Here is a 25,511-nt window from a genome sequence, read left to right on the forward strand (position 1 = left end):
CCCAGGCGAACACCCCTCCTCGGGCGGGGACAGGTGCCGGTGCCGGGTCAGCCTGGGGACTACCGCCCGCAAAGGTTATATCTTAAGCATTCCATTTGAGGTTTAAGTAAAATATGGTATGTGACTTCAGTATAGTATTAATATTTACTAGTTTAAGATTTAGTCATATTTGCTATGTACAACTAAAAATAGTTGTCTACTGTTATTCTCATTTGCATATGCAATAAATATGTATCTACTTTTATATGACAAATATCCACATTTTAATCTTGAGAAACTGGTCACACATGTGAATGAGAGTTTTTACCCTGGTTTTGCACTAATAATTTCCCAATATAGTAAGAGTAAATTTTACAGAAAATCACTTCTTTTTTATTCTCACTTACTGTTTAAGGTAAAGGAGTCATATGCAGTGATGGTTCCTTGTTGGAAGAGTCTTGAGACAGCACACACAAAAAAAATCATGTGTCAAGAAAAAAAAAAGGAGTGTGTGTGTGTGTGTGTGTGTGTGTGTGTGTGTGTGTGTGTTCGTGTGTTCTCTGGTATTCCTTTCCTCATAAAGCCACCATTATCCAATCACGAAATCCCACCTTGATAATCTTACTTAATCCTCATCATTTTGCAAAGTGACCACCATTGAGCTTTGCTGTTGGACTAAGTTTCCATCTTCTTCCTGCCTCATCATGGATATAAAATCTATATTAGTTCCAGAATGGACAAGTATATTGGAATTATATTGCAGAGAAATAAATAAAATCCTAATGTTGATAAAAACTTCAGAGTTCATTTTTATGGAGTCCGTTAGCTCTTCTATGTTTCCTTCAAGACAATTTACAGCATAAAGGGTTTATTTTTATTCTTCAATCCTTTTTTACAGTCCAGAATTCATCCCCCTCCCAGTCTGCCCATGACCGCTCCCCATCCCATACCTCTTCCCTACCCCTAACTCTCATCTCCAAGAAGCTATCCCCACCCTGAGCATAAAGGGCTTTATGGCTTAATCTGGATTTTTTTTGCTATTTCTATTTTATTCATTGTTTTTCTTATTTATGATGGTTAAGTACATTTTAAAAACAAAAGTATCAATAAATAACTTCTAAAGCGTGTCCTGTGTAAACTAGGATAGAGGTAGCATTATTAGTAGTCATACTTGAAAAAAATAAAATGTATAAAGAAATTACTTTTTGTTAGTTTGGAAAGTATACCTTTATAGTCTTACTATTGTAAGTCAACTCAAATTGTTTTTAGTTTCAACTTAAAATGAAATAAGAGCTGGGGAGAGATAGCTCGTTGGTGTAGAGTGCTGGCTGGTCTTCCCAAGGCTCCAGGCTTGCGTCACAGTATTAGTCTGCTTCACAATAATCTGTAATGGGTAATCCAGCACACCTGACATTTTCTTTTGCTCTCCATAGGCACTGAACACACATGGTACACATACATGCAGGTAAAACCGTCAGACACACAGTACAGAAGTTGCTAACAGTACTCCTTGTGCTCTGTGCTGTGTGACAAGTGTGCTTTCAGTGCATGGATTTGATGACCATTGTATAACACAAGTTCTGTGTTTAAAATATCTATTCTCAATGAAATAAAAGGTCTTGAAGGATCCTAACTTTCTTTCTATTTTATTTATAGAGCAGTATATAAAGATGCTGATTTGTACCTATTAGATTCCCCTTTTGGATATCTAGATGTTTTTACTGAAGAACAAGTATTTGAAAGGTATGTTCTATGACTGTGTTACTTATAATGCTCATGTTAAAAGATAATAAATGTCTGTTTCACCATAGACTGCATATTAGCATATTAGCTCCAGAGGAATATCCACTGTTTCTATTGGTCAAAACAGGCTATATATAGCTCAGTGCTTATTCAGTTCTGGCATCCCCTTAATGGTCAAGGGTGAAGTTGCTTCTACCAAACCCTTTTCTGATGATCACATGTGAAGCCAATTTCTTGAATTCTATCCTGTTGGAACAGTTGATATTTAAGAATTGTTTACATTTTGCTATCTTGAGACGTCTTCCAGTATTTTCAGTAGTTTACTTTTAAAATTTCACTTACCATTCTGTATTAGTGTTTTGTTTTATGTTGTTTTAGAAAGGAAATAATGTTTATTGGTGAATGCCCATACTGTACCTCTGTCTTAGTCCTCTTCAGATGCCCCTCTTTGGTCACAGAGAATATATATATATATATACCCGTAAAGCTTTTACTAGAGCCCAACTGGGTGTAAAGTCTCTAAGAGGTACGATTAGTCATGCCAGTTCATTTCAAATGTTAAAATAATTTTATGGGCAACAAAGTAGCTTATTAGAATAGACATTATAGCACTCTAGAAACAAATGAGTTTTTGTTTTAAGGATAGAATGTAGTGTGTGTGTTAAATGATTTAATTATTTATTGATTTATTTGAAAGTTTTACTTTAGGACATTGTGCTAAAGGTTGAAATATTCTAGAGCCCTGCTTACTGTGTCTTAAAATATGTGAAATAACATGTCTCACTAATGGACTTCACTATACTTAACACATGAAGCCAACAGAAGGTCTCGGTCCTGAAGCTACTTTTATTCAGAGGCGGAATAATATGGCATATTTGGTCTGACGTTTTCAGTTTATGTTTCAGTTGCATGATGTTTATTAGCATGGTTTATCCAGTCACAATCCCAAGAACATCCTGATCTCTAAATGAAGGGCCAAGTCCCGACAATGCCATCTCCAGCCCACACTTCCCAGTCCTCATCATTGCTCATAAGCTTCTGATCGAATTTATAGTGAAGAAGCCCTTACGTGACAATGTATTTTCACAGTTCACTTAATCTTCTCTTGCTTAGTTTAATCTAATGAAAAAGGTTGTAGAAGACCCTAGTGGTTCGTGCACTAACATCCTATTGTCTCCAGAGTCTCTACAGTTGTTCTGTAATTCCCATGGCATCAACTTCTCTGTGTCCAGTACAGTCAGCATGCTGACCACTTTAAGCATATAACACTCTGTAAGACAAACATTTTCTTTTTTTTTTTTTGGTTCTTTCTTTTTACTTTTTCTTTTTTTTCTTTCTTTTTTCCTTCTATATGCAAGCTGGCTCTCTTTCCCCTGATGATTCTCAATATTCTTTATTCTTCAACTTGAGCTTAATAATCAGAGAGAACCTAAACATAGTATTTTATTTACTAAAGCTACATCATTAAGGCTTTGATAATTGTTGATAATTATCAAGAATTCTTTTTTAATTAATTCATTTATTCACTTTCAAAACTCCTCTCCTCCCAGTATCACCCTCACAAATCTGCCCCCCCCCCATGAGTCTCCTCAGAGAAGGGGATGTCCCCTTGCCCCTTGGATACCTGCCAGCCATGGGACATCAAGTCACAGCACAAGCCTATCCTTTCCCAATGAGGCCCTACAAAGCAGCTCATCTAGAGGAAGGGGATTCCAGTGGCAGGCAATAGATTCAGAGACAGCCCTACTGCAGTTGTTAGGGGACCCACATGAAGGCACAACTGCTACATATGGTCTAGTCTCTGCAGGCGCTCTGGTTGGTGGTTCAGTCTTTCTGAGCTCCCATGGGCCCAGGTTAGTAGACTCTGAAGGTCTTTTTTGTGGTGTCCTTGACCCCCTACCTCCCTCAGTCCTGTCCCTTACTCTTCCAAAAGACTCCCCAAAATCTGCTTGATATTTGGCTGTGGGTCTCTGCATCTGTTTCCATCACCTGCTGGATGAAGCCTCTCAGGAGACACATTTGCTAGGGTTCTATGTACAAGCATAATATCCTTAATAGTGTTGGGAGTTGGATCTCTTCCATGGGATAGGTATCAAATTGGGCCAGTCACTGGTGAACTTCCTTCAATCTCTATTCTATCTTTTTTATTATTTTTTATTTTTTATTATCTGTAATCATTTTTTAAAGTGCAGTCATTATCCCCCTCCTGTTCTGCCCTCTGAGAGTTCTTCATCCCATTCCTCCTCCCCTGTATCCAAGATGATGTCTCTACACCCCCACACATCCCCACACCCCACCAGACCTCCCCATTCAGTGGGGCCTCTCAAGGGTTAGGTACATGCATCTTCTCTCATTGAGGCCATAACAGGCAATTCTCCGCTGTATATGTGTTGGGAGTCTCAGACCAACTATCGTATGCTGCCTTGTTGGTGGCACAGTATCTGAGAGATTTGGGGAAGTTCAGGTTTGTTGAGACAGCTACTCTTCCTATGGGATCAGCTTCCTCCTCAGATTCTTCTAGCCTTTCCCTAATTCAACCACAGGGGTCCCCAACTTATGATCATTGGATGGGTATAAGTATCTGCTTCTGACTCAGTCATCTCTTTGTTGGGCCTCTCAGAGGGCAGTCATGCTAGGCTCCTGTTTATAAGTACATCATAGCATCAGTAATAGTATCAGGCCTTGGAGACTCACCTTGAGATAGCTCCCAGTTTGGACCAGTCAGTGGACCTCCTTTCTCTCATTCCTTTCTCCATTTTTGTCCCTGCAGTTCTTTTAGACAGGAATAATTCTAGGTCTGAGTTTTGGATTGTGGGATGGCAACCTCACCCTTCCACTTGATGGGGTGGACTCTATAAGTTCCCTCTCCCCACCATTTGGGTATTTCACCTAAGGTCCCTCCCGTTGAGTCCTGAGAGTCTTCCACCTCCCAGGTCTCTGGTATATTCTAGAAGGTCCCCCCACATCCCACTTCCTGAGTTACCTGTTTCCATTCATTCTGCTTGCCTTCAGTGCTTCACTCCTGTTTCCTACCCTGCCAATAGTCTGCTACTATTTACTTTACAGCAAGATATGCTATTTCATACTGCAATTCATGAGGCACCTAAGAGTTTTGATGGAGTGGTTATTTGTATAAACGTATTAAATAAAGCAGTAAAATGCTGTGATAGAGATTTTACGCAATGAAACTTTATGCTGAAGTTAAATATACTTCACTATTTATGAAGTAATATCTTATATCTTTTTATATTTCCAAAGCTGTGTTTGTAAATTGATGGCCAACAAAACTAGGATTTTGGTTACATCTAAAATGGAACACTTAAAGAAAGCTGACAAAATACTAATTTTGCATCAGGGCAGCAGCTATTTTTATGGGACATTTTCTGAGCTACAAAGTCTACGTCCAGACTTCAGTTCGAAACTCATGGGGTATGATACTTTTGACCAGTTTACTGAGGAAAGAAGAAGTTCAATTCTAACTGAGACCTTACGCAGGTTCTCAGTAGATGATTCCTCTGCCCCCTGGAACAAACCCAAACAGTCATTTAGACAGACTGGAGAGTTGGGAGAAAAAAGGAAGAACTCTATTCTAAATTCATTCAGCTCTGCAAGGAAAATTTCCATTGTGCAAAAGACTCCATTATGTATCGATGGAGAATCTGATGATCTCCAAGAAAAGAGACTGTCCCTAGTTCCAGATTCTGAACAGGGAGAGGCTGCTCTGCCACGCAGCAACATGATTGCCACCGGCCCCACATTTCCAGGCAGAAGAAGACAGTCTGTTTTGGATCTGATGACATTCACACCCAACTCAGGCCCCGCCAATCTTCAAAGGACCAGAACTTCTATTCGAAAAATCTCCTTAGCCCCTCAGATAAGCTTAAATGAAGTGGATGTATATTCAAGGAGATTATCACAAGATAGCACACTGAACATCACTGAAGAAATTAACGAAGAAGATTTAAAGGTATATACCCATCAAGTCTTAAGATACACCTCATCCTTACCCCATAATTGGAGTAAATTTTGTCATATACTATGTATTTCATGCCATCCCATTGTGGTCTATGGGTTAAGGGTACAAAGTCCATTACCTATGTAAGCAACTTGAAACATAAAACTATTTCTGGTTGTCATTGACATATCTTCCCTACCCCACAAATGTGTGGTAAGCCAAAACAGGGCCTCAGTGTTGAGTTTTTCTTCTAGTCTCATGATATGATACTCACTTTTATAACTTAATAATTGTCCCCTTTAGTGGTTTTCTAGGAAAAAGTGGAATAGAGTATTATATAAACAAATACTTGCATTTATGTAGACATCAAGAAGTATTTCTAAGGCATGGCCTTGATAAGGATTACACACACCTGGCTTCTTGACAAGACAAATTCCCATTCCTGCCTGCATTTAGTTAGCAAATATTTTCAAACCTTTCAGATTTGTGTTGTGTTTTTTAAAGGGTTTCTCTAAGGAAGACATGTGCAGCTCAGCCTATATTAGTGACAGTAGTCAGACTAAAGTTCTTAACTCTATGTGTTAAGGAGCAAAATGACCTCTCAAAATAGAAAGCAATGGAAAACAAGAGGGCTATTGTTTACCAAACAATGGATGTGCCTTAGATGAAGTTAAAAACGGAGTCCTAGTAGATGATATATTTAATGGTGCCCGTCTTTAATATAAAGTTAACTTTTGGGCAGTTGTAATTCGTTTAGTATCTCTGGGCCTGAGTCCACTCTGTTGTGAAATAAAGGGATAAGCAATTCTCACAAATATATGCTCAGTATTTCTATATTAAACTGATTTGCTGAAAGATAATTCATCTATATTATTTAATATCCATCTAAATACAATTCCCAAATTGAAGTCTATACATTTTGGTTTGTGTGCATTTTAAAGAATGCTTTCTTTGCCTGATTATGTTACTAAGTCATCAATTATTTCACCTTCCAGGCAACACACTTTTATCTCCTTCACTGTGACATCATTGTCCCTATTAACAGAGATATAAAATAAAGTTCTGAGAAATTCAGCATCTTCTATTCATTCAAACATCCTATGATGTTACCTGTTGGTCTTGAATTTAAATAAAGGGCAGTTTAGTTCAACAATCTAATTTTTAATCAGTGAACCTTATTCCAGGTTAACAGGCTTCCTTCTTTGTGAACTTCATGGATTTTATGAGGGCATCTTTTTCCTTTAGAATATATAGACTCTTTTTCTCACATTTTTAGAATGTAGCTTCCACAAGACTCAAGTAGCTAGCAAGTTCTAAATTGCCCTTATCTCTGGATCACTGAATCAAGTTCAATCATGAAGAGTTTGGGAGCTTTACTCATTTGACAAAGGGTATGGGCTGTAAAGCATTTAAATGCTAAGGTTTGAGACGTCTCACTGTGTTTGTTACTTTTAAAGCTATATTGCTTGAGCAGACATCCTATTCTTGGTGGCCATCATCACCCGTGGCATTTTTAAAGTTTTATTTATTTATTTTATGTAAGTACACTGTAGCTGTCTTCAGACACTCCAGAAGAGGGAGTCAGATCTTGTTATGGATGGTTATGAGCCACCATGTGGTTTCTGGGATTTGAACTCCGGACCTTCGGAAGAGCAGTCGGGTGCTCTTACCCACTGAGCCATCTCACCAGCCCCCGTGGCATTTTTAATGGCTTATATTTTTTAAAGATACCTGGCTGTAAATGGTACTGTTCCCTTATTTCCCTGAATTCATAATAAAAGCTCAGTGGCAGCATGGAATAGGATTGTCTCAGACTCACACTTCTTTTCTCAGGAGTGTTTTCTTGATGATGTGATAAAGATACCCCCAGTGACAACATGGAACACATACCTACGATATTTTACTCTCCATAAAGGCTTACTGATAGTGCTGATTTGGTGCGTGCTGGTTTTTCTGGTTGAGGTAAGAATGTTTGTTTGGAAATTGTTACTGTGAGTTTAAATTAAGGATACAAAAGCTGTATGTATTCATATGGGCATATACACATGTATATGTGCATGTGTACAATGGTAGATTCCTGTAAAGTTCATAGCTTCTGAAAACCAACAGGAGTTGGTGACGCAGCTCTGTGGTTAAGGGCACTGGCTGCTTTCCCAGAGAACCGAGTCAAATTACCAGCCCCCCACACAGTGGTTTACAGAATCTGTAACTGAAGTATCAGGAATCTGGTACTCTTTTCTGGCCTCTGTGAGTACAACATGTATGTAGTACACAGACATGTGTGCAGGCAAAACATTCATACACAGAAAAGTAAGTTAAAACTTTTTAAAATCCACAGTTAGAATTACTTTTGATATTGACATTTTAGTACTTCAGACATAAGGAAATATGCATAAATACAAATATGATGAATTGTCATAAAATAAAATTTATTGGAAATATTTTATATATTCAGCATATTTTGATTCATATGTATTGTAAAGAGATTACTGTAACAAAGTCAATAACATTATGTCATCTCAAGTAACATTTTTTGTTGTTTTTGTAACAAGAGCTACTAAAAATTCACACATCTAACAAGTACAATATAGTTTATTATTTATAATCCTCACATCATTTATTACACCTCCATACATTTAGTTTTTAACAGATTCAGAAGCCCAACCTACAAAGAGTGAATAGGAGTTAAAGTTAAGTACTGGAAAGAATTCTAGATGCCTGTCTAGGTATTAATGATTCAGGCAGTGACTCATGTGGTAATGATCCTTACTTGCCTGCTGTACCTTTGTCTCAGGCAGTGTCCATTGAGGGAAGCTTGGGTGCCTTTCACAATGACATAATTACTTCATTGTGTGCTGACCTGCTGCACAAGAATGCAGTATTATTCACTCTATTATTTTTCCTGTTTCCATGATAAAGCACCTAAAAAGTTAAGGAAAGGATATGTATAGGCTTTCTGTTTGAGGGAACGTATTCCACAGAGGCTGGGAAGGCATGACAGCAGAAGCAGCAGGTAGCAGAAGTAGAAGTATTAGGTCATATTGCAAGCACGCTCTAGAAGCAAATAGTGAAAAAGTGGGGCCAGGCTGTAAACCTGAAGGCCTGCTCAAGAACCTAAGGATTCCATAGCCTTCCTAAATGGCACAGTATCTTGAGACCAAGTATTCAAACACAGGAGTCTTTAGCACATTTTACATCCAAATCATCAACATTCACCTGAGGAAAAAAAGACATTTTGGGTAAGGAAGGCAAGGGACAGTGGCAGGGTTCATAGTGGACAAAATTCAATGATGCTCTTGTCAGAAAACAATCTAATGTGCTTTTCTTTCTTTTCTCCTTCCTCCCTCCCTCCATCCCTCCCTCCCTTACTTCCTTTCATTTTTGTCAGTATCTTAGACGCATTGGCCAATTAAATAGCTCTCAAATGATATGCCCAATTTTACAACTAAACAACATATTTGCTAACATTTATGTTGTTTTCCTGCAATCAAAATTTACATAGACTTTGTTTACTTCTAAACTTTTTTTCTTCGTGTCAGTGACAATGTGTAGATTTCTTTTGGCTACTGGAATGTTCCCTGGTATATTCCATCATGGAACAGGTGCCAATCCACAGTGGTAGTTTAGTTTTTAAAACACTGTTTAAGTCCTAAATGATGAGAAATTCCCAAATGCATATCCTCCTCCATTAAAGTGATTTAATTAATTTTAAGTCTTAATAAGGGCTGTATTTCCATTCAGATTTATGACTTTATAGCATCTCTTCTGTGTATGTATCCCTTTTGTAATAGGAAATAAACTCTATGGCCCCCACTGTCTTTTCTTATTCCTTCACAGCTACTCAAACTAGGGGTGGGGGAGCTAATATTTCTCAGTCATGTGTTATTTTGAAAAAGTGTATATTTTGTATTTTCCATAAAAAGCAATGTTGTCTCTAAGTTCTCAACACTGAACAAATAGACGAATATTTCTATTGTGCTGCTCTTTCTAGTGCCCCTTCTTGGCAGTGTATTATGGGCAAGAAAGGGAATATGTAAACACTGGATTCATGGATGTTTACAATAACCCGATGGTGTTTAGAGTGCAGCATCTCAAGATCCTGTTTGCTCCTTTGTCTTGTGATCTTTAAGACTGTGTCAGAGGGCTGCTGTTTCTTTTTGTTAATAAGGAGTCCCTGAGTGGCTTTACATCAGTAATAAACTGGAGATTGCAGTGAACTTCTCCAAAACTACCTTTGCTATTAAGTGTTAGAGTCCTCTTAGCACATCATCTTTCTTGTGAATGTGGATTTTAGGGTATTATTTGTCCCACAAAATATGTGAAAATCTGCAAATTATGGTGTATTACATTCCATGTAATATGGCACTGTATGTTACCTCCCCAACTTAGGAATAAAAATGATTATTATTTTGTTGCTGCTTCAGCAACAAAATCCTCCAGGATTGTCCCTCTTTGAAATATTACATGAACTCTCTATAGTCTTGAAGCATTTTGAAGTGAAATAATAGTGTGTGTTCCATTATCTCTTTAATTCCCAAATATTTTTCCTAAAGGCCTCCTACCAAGTATTTGAAAATATTTTTACCTATTGTAGTCAGTAAATATAGTTTGGATTGGTCAATCTATGTGACAGACAAGAAACTACTTTGTTAGGATCTAGACCTCTTAGAAACCTTTCAAAGAGTTCTTTGTTGTTCCATTGGTAAATATGTATTTCTCTTATTGCTCCTATTTGGGGTGAGTTGGCAGTGCCGGTGTGCTGATTTTCCTGTTCTTGGATCAAAGGAGATGAGCAGTAATTGAGAAGAGGCTCAGAACATGTCCCTCATCTAGGGTCTAGAGTCATTTGATTAGTCTGAAGATTGAGGAAGACTTTGGTATAAGAATAAAGAGATTTTAAAAGCTTAGATTATTACCGGGTTTCTAGCTTTGCATTAACTTGTCTTACGACATCAGAAGTTTTCCTTTTTTTACTGAGACAGTACACAGAGACTATGTGTACATTGAAAAGACATGACAATTAAAATAATGCCATTAGATCCTCATCATAAAAGTTAATAAGATAAACTAAAATAAAATGTATTATTTAAACAGATGCTTAACTTTCTTGTATGATTCAATAAATAGTGTTTGTGGAACAAATGAATGTGCAAAATGAGAGAGTGGAATTCCACAAGCTTACTGTGCCCTTAACCAATAGTGTCATATAAAGCAATTGCTGAAGTGACCTTCAGAGGTGTAAAGCCAAGGCACTAAGAGTGTGTGCACTTCGATGTTGGTCATATAGAATTTAGAAATGGGTGTGGGAGGCTTAGGTAAAGATGCTAGAAAAAAATCAACTGTGGATTGTTCCATTCCAGGTGGCTGCTTCTTTGTTTGTGTTATGGTTGCTTAAAAAGTGAGTATGCCACACTTTATGTGGATTGTGTTTTATTTACATTTAGAGATTATAAACTATTTTAATATCTATTATGTTCATTACACCCTTCCATATTCCTGATTATGAGGGGAGAAAAAGATGTTTCAGTAATTCTTCAATTTCTGAGGAGATTGGGTTCGAGAACAAAGATACCAAATTCTGCACTTGAGCTCCATGTGTAAAATTTGCATGTAGCCCATGCATATCACCACATATACTTTAAAACATTTCTAGATTCATATGATGCCCAGTATAATGTAATTTTCATGTAAGTAGTTGTTATAACATACCCTTTAGAAATGATGATAAGGAAAATAAGTATGTGTGTGTTCACTAAAGATACAACTTTAAGAACCATTTTCTCAGTAAACTGATGGCTGAATCCGTAGGTACACGGAAGATCATAAGGTTTACTATATTTGTTCAAGTTGATAGCTGTTCAGCGCCTTTATCTCTTCATTTCTAAAATATATGTTGTTTTCAGTTTTCATGAAATGCAATAAAACATATGAGGAAACAGTTCATATTTAATAGTTTCTACTAATTATTTTGTTCAAATAAGGATCAATTACATCTATTTAAATTATGAGAAAACTTAACACCTTTTGGCAATACAAAATTTATAAAACTAAGGGTATAGTCTCTTTTAAGTCAGCATTTCAGGTTTCCTTATACTTATTTTTATTAGTGATTCAGTTGACAAGTTTGGTTGTCAAATAATCTTTTTCTTTTGTTTTACAGCAACCCTGTTAACAGTGGAAACAATGGTACTAAAATTTCCAATAGCTCCTATGTTGTGATCATCACCAGTACCAGTTTCTATTATATTTTTTACATTTACGTGGGAGTGGCTGACACTTTGCTTGCCCTGAGCCTCTTCAGAGGTTTGCCGCTGGTGCATACGTTAATCACAGCATCAAAAATTTTGCACAGGAAAATGTTACACTCTATTCTTCACGCCCCTATGTCGACCTTCAGCAAGCTGAAAGCAGGTACTTGTGATTAAGTATAAAGTGGAGCTGCCTGCTTGCCATCTGTGGGGCTCATCGGCCTGCCCGCTTTCAGTAGCAGCATGAGCTTGAACACAGGCATCTGCCCCTCATCCTTGTTTCGCATTTCTGAGATACTGCAGGCAAGCATACCCATGCTCCTCAGCATTTCTGTATCAGCCTAGTAGAGTAAATTATCTTGTAACAATGTGATTCGGGTTCAGTGGCCTCACTTGAAGCATCCTCTTTTGGATAACCTGGCCTCCTTCTTCTTACATACTTACCTTGATGGGAAAAATAACTGTTTATTGTGACTCTTCAAGAGTGGTCTTATGAATGCGTTAGATGACTTTTGGGGGGAAGGGGGATAGTTTTTGATTATTTTGAGACAATTATAGTACATGATCATTATATAATGTATTTGACACCAATTTAATTACAGTTACAGAAGGTAAGATAATTTGAAAAATAGAACCAAACATTTCAAAACCTATGGTAATAAGGGTGTTTGAAAATGTGGTGCATTGATTCGCCTATGAAGGAACTTACTTTAAAGACCATGAAGATAATAAGCCTCCTAAGTTCTCTTTCACTGGAGATCCTGCTGTGTGGCACTAAGCCAGGGAAATCCTGGCACATAAAAATAAATAAAGTATCATTCTTGTCAGGCATAGAAATTCAACCAAGTGTAGAAAAAGTTACAGTATTGAGACTTTTTACTGTAATCTGTTTCTAAAAAGCTCAAATGGGCATTAGATTTTTTTTAGGTGACAAAATTAAGTGTTGATGTATGAGAAAGATTATATTTATCCTGGAGCCCTTATGCCTCACCAAAGGGTTGCCTCATTTGCATATGATCCTGGTCATCCTCTTTTATTCTAAGAATCTTAAAACTAAGGGAATGGCTAATTCACTTGATCCAGTGAGTTTAAGAGAGGCATTCTCTCATTTTTCTGGCAGAGTTGAACACGGGCCATGAAACACGTGGAAAGGACACAGTCATTTGAGGCTTAGGCTTAGTTTGGCCACACACCAGTGGTAGTTATGGCTGTCAGCAGCCTATGTGAAATGAATATTAGCAAATTTCTGCTGTTCTTTTCTGTGGGGGTGTTGCTCTCAAAGGAAGTGAACTAGCCATCTTCTCTCTCCCCAAGTTCGCTCACAGTGCCCTCTCTGCCCTGTTTTCCCTATCAGTAATCACCATGCATGCTTCTTTTCTCATTGGTCTTCCCAAAATGTCATCTGTGTCTCAGGTTAATTCTTAACCGCTTTGTGTTGTGTTCTTCCTTATCCATCCTGGAACTGAAGCAGCAAGATGACCTCAGAAGTGTTCCAATCAGCCTGCTCTTATTATTTGGTTGCTGTGTTACATATAGAGTTTGCTTTCAATTAAAAAAATATTATTAGATTCATGGTTTGTTATTCTCATCTGTTCCTGAATTATTCTGCTATACTTTGCAACAACTTCCTGGAATTTCCCTTGGATGAGCTCTTCAGAGTTGTTCATTCATTGACCATGATTTTCCTTGACAATGATTTTCTCTGGCTTTTTGATTTTTTTCTGTTACTTTCTCCCACTTTGTCATACTCAAATGACTTTGTGATCATATAGACATGTAATAAAGGTCCTCAGCAAAGTGTGGTTATATTAGACAGATGCTCCAGGTTGAAATAAAATTTGAAATATAAATGTCACTATGAGTATACTTTCAGTTTTAAATAGTTATTACAAATGTCATGGGATATACATTATTTCTCTGAGTTATTTATGGAAGCATATACATAATGAATATCCACATAATATATTCATAAAATATCCTAAATGAATATATTAACTAATATATCACCTGTCTGCATAAGGCTTTTTACTTTTGTCTGTGGGTCATATAAAAGAGACATGGAATTATCCTATTGGCTTCAAAAGTCTACTGTCTGGGAAAAGAGATAAGATACATGTACACACACAAGCAGCTGTGATATACAGCACGTATGTAGTCTCTGCAACTCAGGCATGCAGACAAGGACAGGAAGAGATTTTTTTTCCAAATGCAGTAAATGCCCTACTCTCTTGCAGACAGGTTATTTGAGTTGAGCCAGGAAAGAGGTACACATTTGACAAGAGGAGACAGGGCTTTTAGATAGAAGTAAACAACACATAGGCGAAGTAGGAAAAGGTAGACTAAAGAAGACATACTAACCGGAAGCGGTGGATTTGAACAGAGGGATCTAGGTTAGTTAAGGACAAATTATAGGAAACTATTAAATATTAAAGAATTTTGGACTTTAATCCTGTAGGTAATAGTGAATAAGTGATAAGGTTCACTATTACATTGTTGCCATTGTGTTATATTACACTTATCTGTTTGCTTAGCTCCTTTTTAGACAATGAGTTCCTGTACTACAAGGAGAATGAATTAATCACCTCCCTGTAGCCAGAATTGCCCAAAGCATGTAGTAAACATGTAATTTTTAGTTCATTGAGGCAAAAATCAAGACTCAGATGGGTGAGTCTGGAATTTAAAATACAGGTTGAAGCTTATATTCCCAGTGAAGAAGATAAACAAAATAAAAAAGGAAGTCTGGTGTATACTGAGAGAGACAGCTGTGGGTTTTGGATCAATGTATCTAAATGGCAGGGAACTCCGCAGGGAGGGTGTATGTGCCCTGTGTGGTGGAGTTGAACATAAAAAAATTGATGAAAGCACCGCCATTGAGACACCAGAAGTGAGGCCTGAGGTATGATAAGCAGACATTCCTACCCTTAGTTATAGTAAGATCTTGATTAAAGACATTGCTTGGAGCTGAGTCATAGGGGGCTCTGTGTTTTATAAAAGTTCAAAAGTAGGAGGCAATAACTTAAAATACATACTTAGAATTCTCAACAAAGCTAATATTTGTAAGTTCTTGAATTTCTGATTAGATGATAATTCTTATTTTAAATGCTTTTGCTGTGCTGTGAACTTAGGATAAAACATATTGATGTCCTTCTAAAAGTGATTAATTTTTGAGAATATTTATTTGTATCACAGGTGGGATTCTTAACAGATTCTCCAAAGATATAGCAATTTTGGATGACTTTCTGCCTCTTACCATATTTGACTTCATTCAGGTTTGTAAAGAATAACTATTATCGCGTTTTTCTATTTGCCATAAAGTTTTGTGAATAGTTTCAAAAGGAAGCAAGTGAATTTGTTGCTAATTTTCCACATACTAGTTAAAGTCCTGGCTAGTGAATAAGTTTTATGAAGAGCAGCAATGTTTAACAGTCATAAATTTAGTGAATTCAGTAACTAGCTATGTCTGTTTATTCCAGGCAGACCAAGGATATGATACGATCCTCTTGAATTGATTTGAAAGGTACAAAAGACAGTTTTCCACCTAATCATTGACCATAAAATTTGACTGATAGAACATTTCTTACGTCCAACACTGAAATGAAAACGAAGTTCCTGGAGAGGCTACGCTCTAATCCAGCCATACCCATGAACACTTAAACACAAAATACCTAAGCAGTTTCCCCACAAAAATATAGCTTAATGGAGGGATGAAAAATGGATTGTTGAAAACATGAAAACAGGAAAAAGAAATATTTAGAGTCTCTGAGGCTCTCCCTGAGTAACAGCTGTTACAGACCTCCAGGGTAGCCATGCTATAGAGATGACTGAAAGTCACTCAATAACAAAAGAAGGCCTTAGAGTGGAAACCAACGTGACCTTGAAGGTGCCACAGTAGGACTCCAAGGTCAAAGGACTTACAGGAGCTGTAAGCTGATACTCTTGCCTGTTAAATCAGGCACCTTTTTTCTGAGCTCCCCGTTGGCTTCCTGGAGCTTCATAGAGCAAATACACTTGGAGAAATAGTTGTAACACAACACTGTCCTTGTTGGAATGACACAGTCTCATAGCTTGTCCCTTCTCTTCTCTTTAAAATAGTACTGCATTTCTGAAAACTGGAAAAAAAATGTGGAACTATTACCCCTGTATGTATACACACAAGCCACATCAGCAGATGCAGAGAAACCAGCTGTTTACCTCCTCTGAAATGATTGACATAATTAAATACACTTACTGTGCTAAGTGAACTGTGTTTTGGATTTCATTCATTGCTGTGTTTAAAGATAAAACTTTACGGTACAGCACTTACTGGAGTTTTTTTTAACTCAAGTTTTGATTTATGTACTCAAAAGTGTTAGTTTATGTGTGTTTCTTTAACATGAGACATTTGTTTCCCATTCTAGGAAAATAAACCATAGGTCCATAATATAAGTATACTAAATACTATATACTAATATAATGCAATATAATATAGTATGGTACAAACTGGAATGTGGATATCTATCTGAATCTGTCTACAAAAGTCTTAAAAATGGTGCTTGAGTGATAAATATTTTTTTTTATTTTTATGGACTTCTAAGTATCTTCTGTTATTTAGTTTACCTCAGAAATCTGGGAAAGCTAATTTTCAAATATTTATCTTACAAATTAAAGGTTATTTGACATCTGTGATAGCTTTCAAGTCCTTCTATGTATCTTAAACATTTTTATTTCACGTCCTAGAGCTGCAAAAGCTTCATGAGGTAGCAAATTTCTCAAAGCTTTCTATTGAGCTGAGACCCACCCTACCCATTTCCCTTCAGGACACCAGCCAGAAAGCCCATGGAAACTAGTGGAGAATTAGCATATGAAAGTTACACTAAGTTAGTTTTAAAGTTAGCACATGCTTGATGTCATGTGGACCATTTATGCGGTAAACTATAATGAGGCTGCAAACTGTATTCTAATTTTCTGGGATGTAATATAGTAAGATGTCTACATTGCATAGGCAGAATTCATTTTGATAGTGTGGATAGAAAAAATACTTAATTTCAAGTTAAATCCATCTACTATAAACCTTTTGAGTTACTGGAGTATCTCCAGTTATTACAGTAGGAATAGGTGAGTTGAGATATAAGTAACACTTATTCAATATTACATATGAAAAATTAGAGTCAGAAAAGTGAACATGTCAACATGACTAAACCTATGCTTAAAGCAGGTATTTGTAATTTAAAATGTTCTGTTAAGAATGTTTCATTTTAAAGGATTCTTCAACAAAATCACAAAAGATAGCATTTATACTAAAGTTATTTTGGAAATTTAATTTTTCAATGGACTGGATGTAGAAAATCATAATCATTTAACGTTTACTTCTTATAAAATTTATAGTGTGTGATAAATAAAAATATCCCAAGAACAGAAAGCACCATATAAAACTTCAACAACTGAACTATCATATCAGCAAACTAAACCATTTTAACAATTGTTTCTATGCAGCCTGCAGAAACTGCCTTTGAGCTGGCACGTTATTCATGGATGCACATGTCCTTACTGAGAACAGTGAAGAGTCTAAGAACATGTGTAGACACAACTCAGCAACACCCCTGTCCACTTTACAAAGTGAAACCATCTCTCACTACCTACCATATTCTCTTTGACCCCACAGTTGGTGTTCATTGTGGTTGGAGCTATAATAGTCGTCTCTGCATTACAACCCTACATCTTCCTAGCAACGGTGCCAGGGCTAGTAGTCTTCATTTTACTGAGGGCATACTTCCTTCATACCGCACAGCAGCTCAAACAACTGGAATCTGAAGGTACAGCATGGAATGGATTGCAGGGTTCCCTGGAAGTGGTGGAAGGGGACCACAGGAGTTTTTTTGTCATTTACTGCCACTATCCTGCTTTAAATCTCTAATTATATAACAGTGGTGTGTGTGTGTGTGTGTGTGTGTGTGTGTGTGTGTGTGTGTGTGTGTCTGACGTAGTAGTAGTAGTAGTAGTAGTAGTAGTAGTAGTAGTAGTAGTAGTAGTAGTATGTGTGTGGGCATACTTACTCATGCAGGCATGTGTGGGAACCAAAGACTACCTTTTACAATTACTTCTCTTCTTTTTTTCCCCCTCCCATCTTCTTTCTACTTCCTCCTTCTCTATCTCCTCCCTTCCCTCTCCCTCCCTCCTACCATTTCTCTCTCTCTCTCTCTCTCTCTCTCTCTCTCTCTCTCTCTCTCTCGTTTCTTACAGAATCTGGCATTTGCTGGTTCAGCTGGAATGGCTGGCCAGGGAGGTCCTGGGACCCACGTGTCTTCGTCTCTAGCATTACAGACATTCAGTACAGTCCCAAAGTTTTACATGTGTGCTTGGAATCTGACCTCAGGTTCTTAATGTTTGTGTAGCAGACATATTACCAACTGAACTCTCCCAGCCCAACAATGAAACTTATAAAGTACTTGAGGATTGACTTTGTTAACTACTATGGCTTTGTTTTGGCTTTCAAACAAGTGTATATCCTTATCATTGTGTATGCATAGACATGTATACGTTCTCAGATTGCTCAAAGTGAAAAACAGCAATGCTATTCTTCCCCAGAGTTTCTGCCAGATTTCAAGTGAGACTGGATGGAATTCTTCCATTTGGCTCATCGTCTTCAGGCCTTTCCTTAATGGCCTGGCTTCTTTTGGTTAATCTCTGCTCAATCTCCTTAGGAAGCATCGCTTTCAGAAAGAACTTTGGTGTGAGGCAGTTATTTTTAAGAGAGTAAACTTAAACTGTGTTTCTGCTTTGAAACTTAGGAGCTAAGTCACTTCATAGAAGTTCTGTACTGAGAGAGTTAGAGATGGAGTCTAAAGACAAAACCCATTTTCTCAGCAGTTACTAATTTAGGATTAGCCAAGAATATTGATTACTCTTAGCCAAGGAATGTGAGTTAACAAGGAAAGTGGTTCTGTCCACTACCTACCTATCTACCATGGTCAGCAGGTAAAAGGGCAGGGCCATGCACTTTAAAAGTAAGTTCTAGTCTCAGTGAGAGGCCCACACCATAGATGCTTATGATGAAGTTACTCTTGAGTTAATCTTTGTCAGAAACATGGTAGTATGAAATTCTGTTCCATATTGCAAGCTGTACATTATCTCCTATGGGATGATTTACAGGCAGGAGTCCAATTTTCACCCACCTTGTTACAAGCTTAAAAGGACTCTGGACACTTCGAGCCTTCCGACGCCAGACTTACTTTGAAACACTGTTCCACAAAGCTCTGAATTTGCACACTGCCAACTGGTTTATGTATCTGGCGACCTTGCGCTGGTTCCAAATGAGAATAGACATGATTTTTGTCCTCTTCTTCATTGTTGTTACCTTCATCTCCATTTTAACAACAGGTAATCTCAACTTATTAACAACTTAGGTGAAAATTTTTGTCAATGATTAAAATGCCATATGTTTACATTAAAATATTTAGATGCTTTTAAGTAGACTTGTAGAGCTTACAAGTAATTTCTTTGCATTTCTATTGTTTTGTTTCTAAATAATTTATTTAAAGGTTTATATGGTATCATTACTAGTTTCACTATTTTAAGAATAATGAGATGCTGAGTCAGATAGCAAATATGTGACTGACAAGAAAAATGTCTTTTCATGCCAATGTTGGCAATCTAAATGGGGAAAGAAAACATATTTGTGTACACATGCACACATGTACACACACTTATCATTTCACACTTCCTATAAAGTTTCTTCATTTAATGACTACTTATTGGTAAAATTCTTGTCTAATATGAATTTGAATAAATAAAAGTTAGCATACATACATATACATATAACATTTACACACACACACACACACACACATATATATATATATATATATATATATATATATATATATATATATATATATGAGAAAGAGAGATAGATCTGTGTATGTGTCTCCCTCTCTCTTCTTCCCTGCCCTCTCTCAGAATAATAGTTATCTTCATTTAACAGGACCATAACACATGAGCTTCATGTGCCATCTTTATTCTTCTTCTTGAATTAATGGTATGGATCCTGTGTCCAATTATAAAATCCTAGAGAAGACAAAAAACATATTCCTTTTGGCTTTGGGCCCACTGCAGATTGACAACTGCTATGAGGATCATTAATATACCCATTTATTGCTTTCTTCATGCATGGCTATGAAATGAATGTATATTTGTAGATAGACATACAGTCATTTTGACACCTTCAAAATAATTTTGGGAAGGCAGAATATTGATTATTTGTATATAAGGTAATTCAGAGGGGATCAAAGATGACTAAATTACATGGATTACGACTTCACAATTAACTCAAGCCAATGCATCACATGCTGTATCAGAACAGATAATATTATGACTAAGTCTTGGGTTACCAAGGCCAGTAGTCAAAGCCTTTACTAGTCAACATAGTAGAACCTCCAACTGGGATGAGCAGCACAGCCCAAGAACCAGCCACAACCAGCCAACTCTATTATCTTAATTTTATTGATGATATTAACTTACATTAATTTATAGACATTAATTAACTTCCCTAATTCCCTTGTGTGGGCAGATACACACTAATAACTATTTCATAATATTGTGTGATGTTTTGTGTAATACAGAATTGTCTTATTTGTAATAAATGACCAGTGATTATTAAATTATATTACTTGGTATTAAAATTTTTCCTTACTTTTTTTAACCCTCAGAATACGAAATATATAAGGAACCTATATAAAATGAACTGTTAACAATTTTTAATACATTATTTGATGTTAACACAGCATAATATGTGTTATCTATGGTGTACCTAAGAAGGAGAAAATGTCAACATGAAAAATTTCAGCCAATGATAGAATGACTCATTCATCTAGGTGTTTAACTTTATAATAATTTAATACTAGATTAAGCATTATCAGTTGGGATATGGTATCCTAAGTTTAAAATAATTTATGAGTACTTATCTTAAAAATATTTGTAGTCATAATCCTCATTTTTTAAAATTTTGATTAGTTGCCCTTCCTAATCCTAAATGAAATTTACTCTAAAATAACATGTTAACACTGTTCTTTTCAGGCATATTGGGCATTTTTCTTCTTGCTTTTAATGTAATGGGCAAACTTCTCCCTTAAATGGCTGGCATTGGTTTTCTGACTGCCTGGTCACATGTGAAGACTCCTTTCTTAGAAACAGCCTCTGATGAGCAGAGACCATGACCCTTATGGAGGTGCTCATCACATATGCTAGTGCTACTCAGATGGATATGGCCCTCCTTTGAGTTCTGTACAGGATCTCATTTCCTATTTATTTATTTATATTCATTTATTCATTCATTCATTCATTTATGGTGTGCTGTTCAATCAGTATTTTTTATATCGTTACATACAGAGTAAGAGTAGACAAGACAATTACTCACTAACAACATTACCTTCAAGACCTAAGCATCATTTAAAAGTGCAGCAGTTCCCAATATTCAGTCACTATTTGATTTTAAATTCTGGTTGAAAGCTTACTCAATGAGGGCATTATTGTTCAAAGGAGTCACTAAAACTGCATTAAATTGAAACATAAATTTATTGGCAAGAGATGAGAGAGAGAGAGAGATGAATACAATAATTCACAGAAGAGAGAAATAACATATACTTTGTTCAAAACCCTTTTCCATGTCTAGGTGAAGGAGAAGGAACAGCTGGTATTATTCTAACTTTAGCTATGAATATCATGAGTACTTTGCAGTGGGCTGTGAACTCAAGCATTGATACAGATAGTTTGGTAAGTTACTGTTTTTAATTTTATGAAAAATTGAGAGAAACAAACAAAAAGAGTAGGCACTAACATAAGAAATATATATATTACTCAGTTTAAGAAATAAAATGTTCAGGTTGATTGAAGGACATTGTGTATCACACATTAAGCTGTGGCATGATTTATCTTTCGTCCGCATGGATCATCATTGTGAGTACTCCTGCACATGTGTCTTTTGCCCTGGAGTTCTCCAATGCAAATCCTAGGAGTGGAAGAAATTGCTGAGGTTAGAATTTCCCCAAACTTGGCTTCACTAACGCCAAATTACTCCCATCCGTTGTGCTAGTATACACTTCCAGCAAGAGAGCATGTGAATGTTTCCAGCAGTATTTCTTATTCAGGCTTTTACAATTTTGCCAGCCTGATGAGTGTGAAGTAACTACTAAAATTTCTGGATAACTTAGTAAGTCTCTGTTGTTGACCACTTGGTTTTTTGTTGTTGTTTATTTCTGTTAAATGCTTGTACCTGTTATTTGCAACCTGATGAGGTTTTCTGTGCTTGTTTGGTTTTTCTTACTTTATAGGTGTTCTTAAGTCCTGGATCAGTCATTAGTTCTATACATTTAAATGGTCCTTAAGCTAGTATTCACAGTCTACCTTGATGAAAGGAAACATTGAATTTGACAGAGATTGGTTTATTTTCCTTTACCTTTATGACTTGTGCATTTGGTGTCTTGTTTATGAAATCCTTCTGTATATTAGGTTTCCACATTCAGCAACCTGACATTTTTCATAGTCCTCTTGTCTTATTATGAAAATGTCTGGTCATAGTGTTTGTCATTGCTCTGTTCCTTTGTGCTTGACTGATGCTGTCTTGCATTTGAGGATTTTGTGTGTTCAAAGACCATGTTTTAGCATATTGTATCTTGTTTGCTAAAATGATACGAAGGACTACTGATCCACAAGGGCCAGGGCAAGAAATGAAAGGAGGCTCCATAGACTTCCCTATTTATATTTTAATAAAAGCCATATTTTCAGTTAGACTTTAGAATTGGCCTGAGAACTTCATCACTGATTTCTTTTTACATTTTTGATTACATCTATTTGTGTCAGTAAGGAATGTCCATGCCACAGCATGAGTGTGGAGTTCAAAGGGAAACTTGTGGGGTTCACTTCCCTCTTGTCACCATGTGGGTCCTAGGGACTGAACTCAAGTCATCAGGCTTAGTAGCAATTGCCATTACATGCTGATCTATCTTAGCTGAACTGTTACTGAATTTTAAGGCTTTTGACCTACATTCATCCATTCCTTACTCCATTTCTAGGAGGTCTAGAATTCATACAATTTCCTTTACTTCCATTTTCAGACATATATTCATGTAATTGCAAAATTTCTATTATATATATAATAGAAATATAATATTATATTATATTTTTCATAAATATGTCACAAGGGAAAAACCTAAAATCTTTTAAAGCCTCTTCTTGTTTGTGCATTTTCATAGTTTCCCGAGGCATCTTAGTAATTTCTTGAAATATAGTTTTCTTAGGTTTTATTTTTCTTAGACCAGTCCCTAGTCTCTTCTCCACACTTCTTGGTTTTGTGTTGGGAGTACCTGAAGAATATTATATAAATGTTGTTTCTATTTATTTAAATTTTTAAAGCCATGACTTCATAACTTAAAACCCTTGTGCACATTACCTATTTATTTACATAAAAATCTCTTCTTGTACGTGTACAATTTCCTTTGCAACATTACTTTTTTGTCTTAATCACATAGCCAAACTTTTGACATTGCAACACAATGTTGTCATCTACAGAGTTCACACTCAAGATATGTACAATTAAGCTTCTAAACTTAGTCACACACATACAACCCAAGGTTTTCAGTAAGTTTGATTCATGTTGGGCTTCTTTTATAGCTCTATCTGTGCAGCTGGGTGTGACCTGTGAACTGTGGATTGGACACTATTGTTGGAATAGCCAATGCACAGGCTGACAGAACCTTTGCTAAATACATTTCTATTTCATGTGTCTAGTGTCCATGAAAGACACTTTAAGGTATTTCTCCAGGTTTTTCCATGGGTATGCTAGACTTTGTAGCCTGTTGTCTAACATTCTATCTTTCATGGTGTATGAAAGGATGCTTTGCAAGGGCCTATTGTGTTTATAACATGGTCTATGAAATGTATCAATATTTGAAGTTGATTACATTTTTAAAGGTAATGCTCTTTTGTTTAATATCAAAGAGCACATGTTAGTTTGCATTTCTTTGCCAAGCAATGCTGGTGGTTCTTCCTGGGTGTTGGTGGTCCCTTTCTGCTGTTACTTCCCATTGTGCTAGTCTTACCTGCACTGCTGCTAAAACGACCCAGTAGTGCTCTTCTTTCCACCTCTTCCTTGGGAATCTGAAGGGAATGTCTGATCAGTGCTTTCAGATTTCACATCTACCTGATATAACCACCAAGGTCTTACAACACTAAGAAAAATCTCAATGTGACGTCATTTTATCTTACTGTGTTTTCAGTCATTTTATCTTACTGTGTTTTCAGTCATTTTATCTTACTGTGTTTTCAACCTTATCTGGAGTGATCTGAGTTTAAAATGGAACAAACACAATATTTTGTTTGTTTGTTTGGTTTTTGTTGTTGTTTTTCGAGACAGGGTTTCTCTGTTTTATATATATGTGTGTGTGTGTATGATATATATATATATCTATAAATAATTCCCTTATATCTCTCTAATAGCTCTTTCTCTTTGTCTTTTTAAAATGTTTTTAAATTAATTTATTTTACACTCCATATCCCATTCCCCACTCCCCCTATCCACCCTCTGACTGTTCCACATCCCACACCTCCTCCCCACTCCCCATCTGCAAGTTGATGTCCCACCCCCAACCCACCTGACCTCTAAACTCCCTGGGGCCTCCAGTCTCTTGAGGGTTAGGTGCATCATCTCTGAATAAATATAGACCTGGAAGTCCTCTACTGTATGTGTTTTGGGGGCTTCATAACAGCTGGTGTATGCTGCCTGTTTGGTGGTCCAGTGTTTGAGAGATCTCAAGGTTAATTGAGACTGCTGGTCTGGTCCTCCTACAGGATCACCCTTCTCAGTTTCTTTCAGCCTTCCCTAATTCAACAACAGGGGTCAGCTGCTTCTGTCCATTGGTTGGGTGCAAATATCTGCATCCGACTCTTTCAGCTGCTTGGTGGGTCTTTTGGAGGACAGTCATGATAGATCCCTTTTTGTGAGTGCTCCATGGCCTCAGTAATAGTGTCAGGCCTTGGGGCCTGCCCTTGAGCTGGATCCCACTTTGGGTCTGTTGCTGGAGCTTCTTTTCTTCAGGCTCCTCTCCATTCCCATCCCCATAATTCTTTCAAACATGAACAATTATGGATCAGAGATGTGACTGTGTCATGGCAACCCCATCCCTCACTTGATGTCCTATCTTCTTGCTGGAGCCGAGGGCCAGCAGAAGGAATGGAAACAGGGCAACATCAGGAAATAGGAGGCTTGGGGGACCCCCCAGAATGCACCAGAGACCTGGAAGGTAAGAGACTCCAGGAATCAAAGGAAGGGACCTTAGATGAAATGCCCAACAGTAGGGAGAGGGAACTTACGGAGCTCTTTCTTAATGTAGCACAATACTAGAAAATCTTGCAGTAGACGTGACATCTCAGAGTGTGAGCTCCTGTACAGGTTTATTGAACCTCTAGTCATAGGTACTCTTTTTACCCGTGCCCTTGCTTCTGTCTAGAGGCACATCCTGTGTAGTTGCCTGCCCTTTATGAGACTTGTCACCAGTGAATACTTTCATTTGGTCTCCAATTTCTATCCTAATTATTTGACCTGTTTACAGCAAAAC

General features: G+C 37.0%; 1 protein-coding gene across 1 annotated transcript in view; it reads left to right on the forward strand.

The window, feature by feature from the left end:
• The window catches only part of Cftr (CF transmembrane conductance regulator), a 148,114-nt gene that overhangs the window by 90,384 nt on the left and 32,219 nt on the right, over positions 1-25,511 (forward strand). Inside the window, exons 13-21 of the mRNA XM_021190745.1 lie at positions 1,636-1,722; positions 4,981-5,689; positions 7,511-7,639; positions 11,038-11,075; positions 11,838-12,088; positions 15,115-15,194; positions 17,567-17,717; positions 19,054-19,281; positions 21,572-21,672. Of these exons, the coding sequence (XP_021046404.1) occupies positions 1,636-1,722; positions 4,981-5,689; positions 7,511-7,639; positions 11,038-11,075; positions 11,838-12,088; positions 15,115-15,194; positions 17,567-17,717; positions 19,054-19,281; positions 21,572-21,672 (1,774 nt within the window). The remainder of the gene's footprint in view (positions 1-1,635; positions 1,723-4,980; positions 5,690-7,510; positions 7,640-11,037; positions 11,076-11,837; positions 12,089-15,114; positions 15,195-17,566; positions 17,718-19,053; positions 19,282-21,571; positions 21,673-25,511) is intronic.

Source organism: Mus pahari, chromosome 2 (assembly GCF_900095145.1).
Source record: "Mus pahari chromosome 2, PAHARI_EIJ_v1.1, whole genome shotgun sequence".
NCBI lineage: Eukaryota > Metazoa > Chordata > Mammalia > Rodentia > Muridae > Mus > Mus pahari.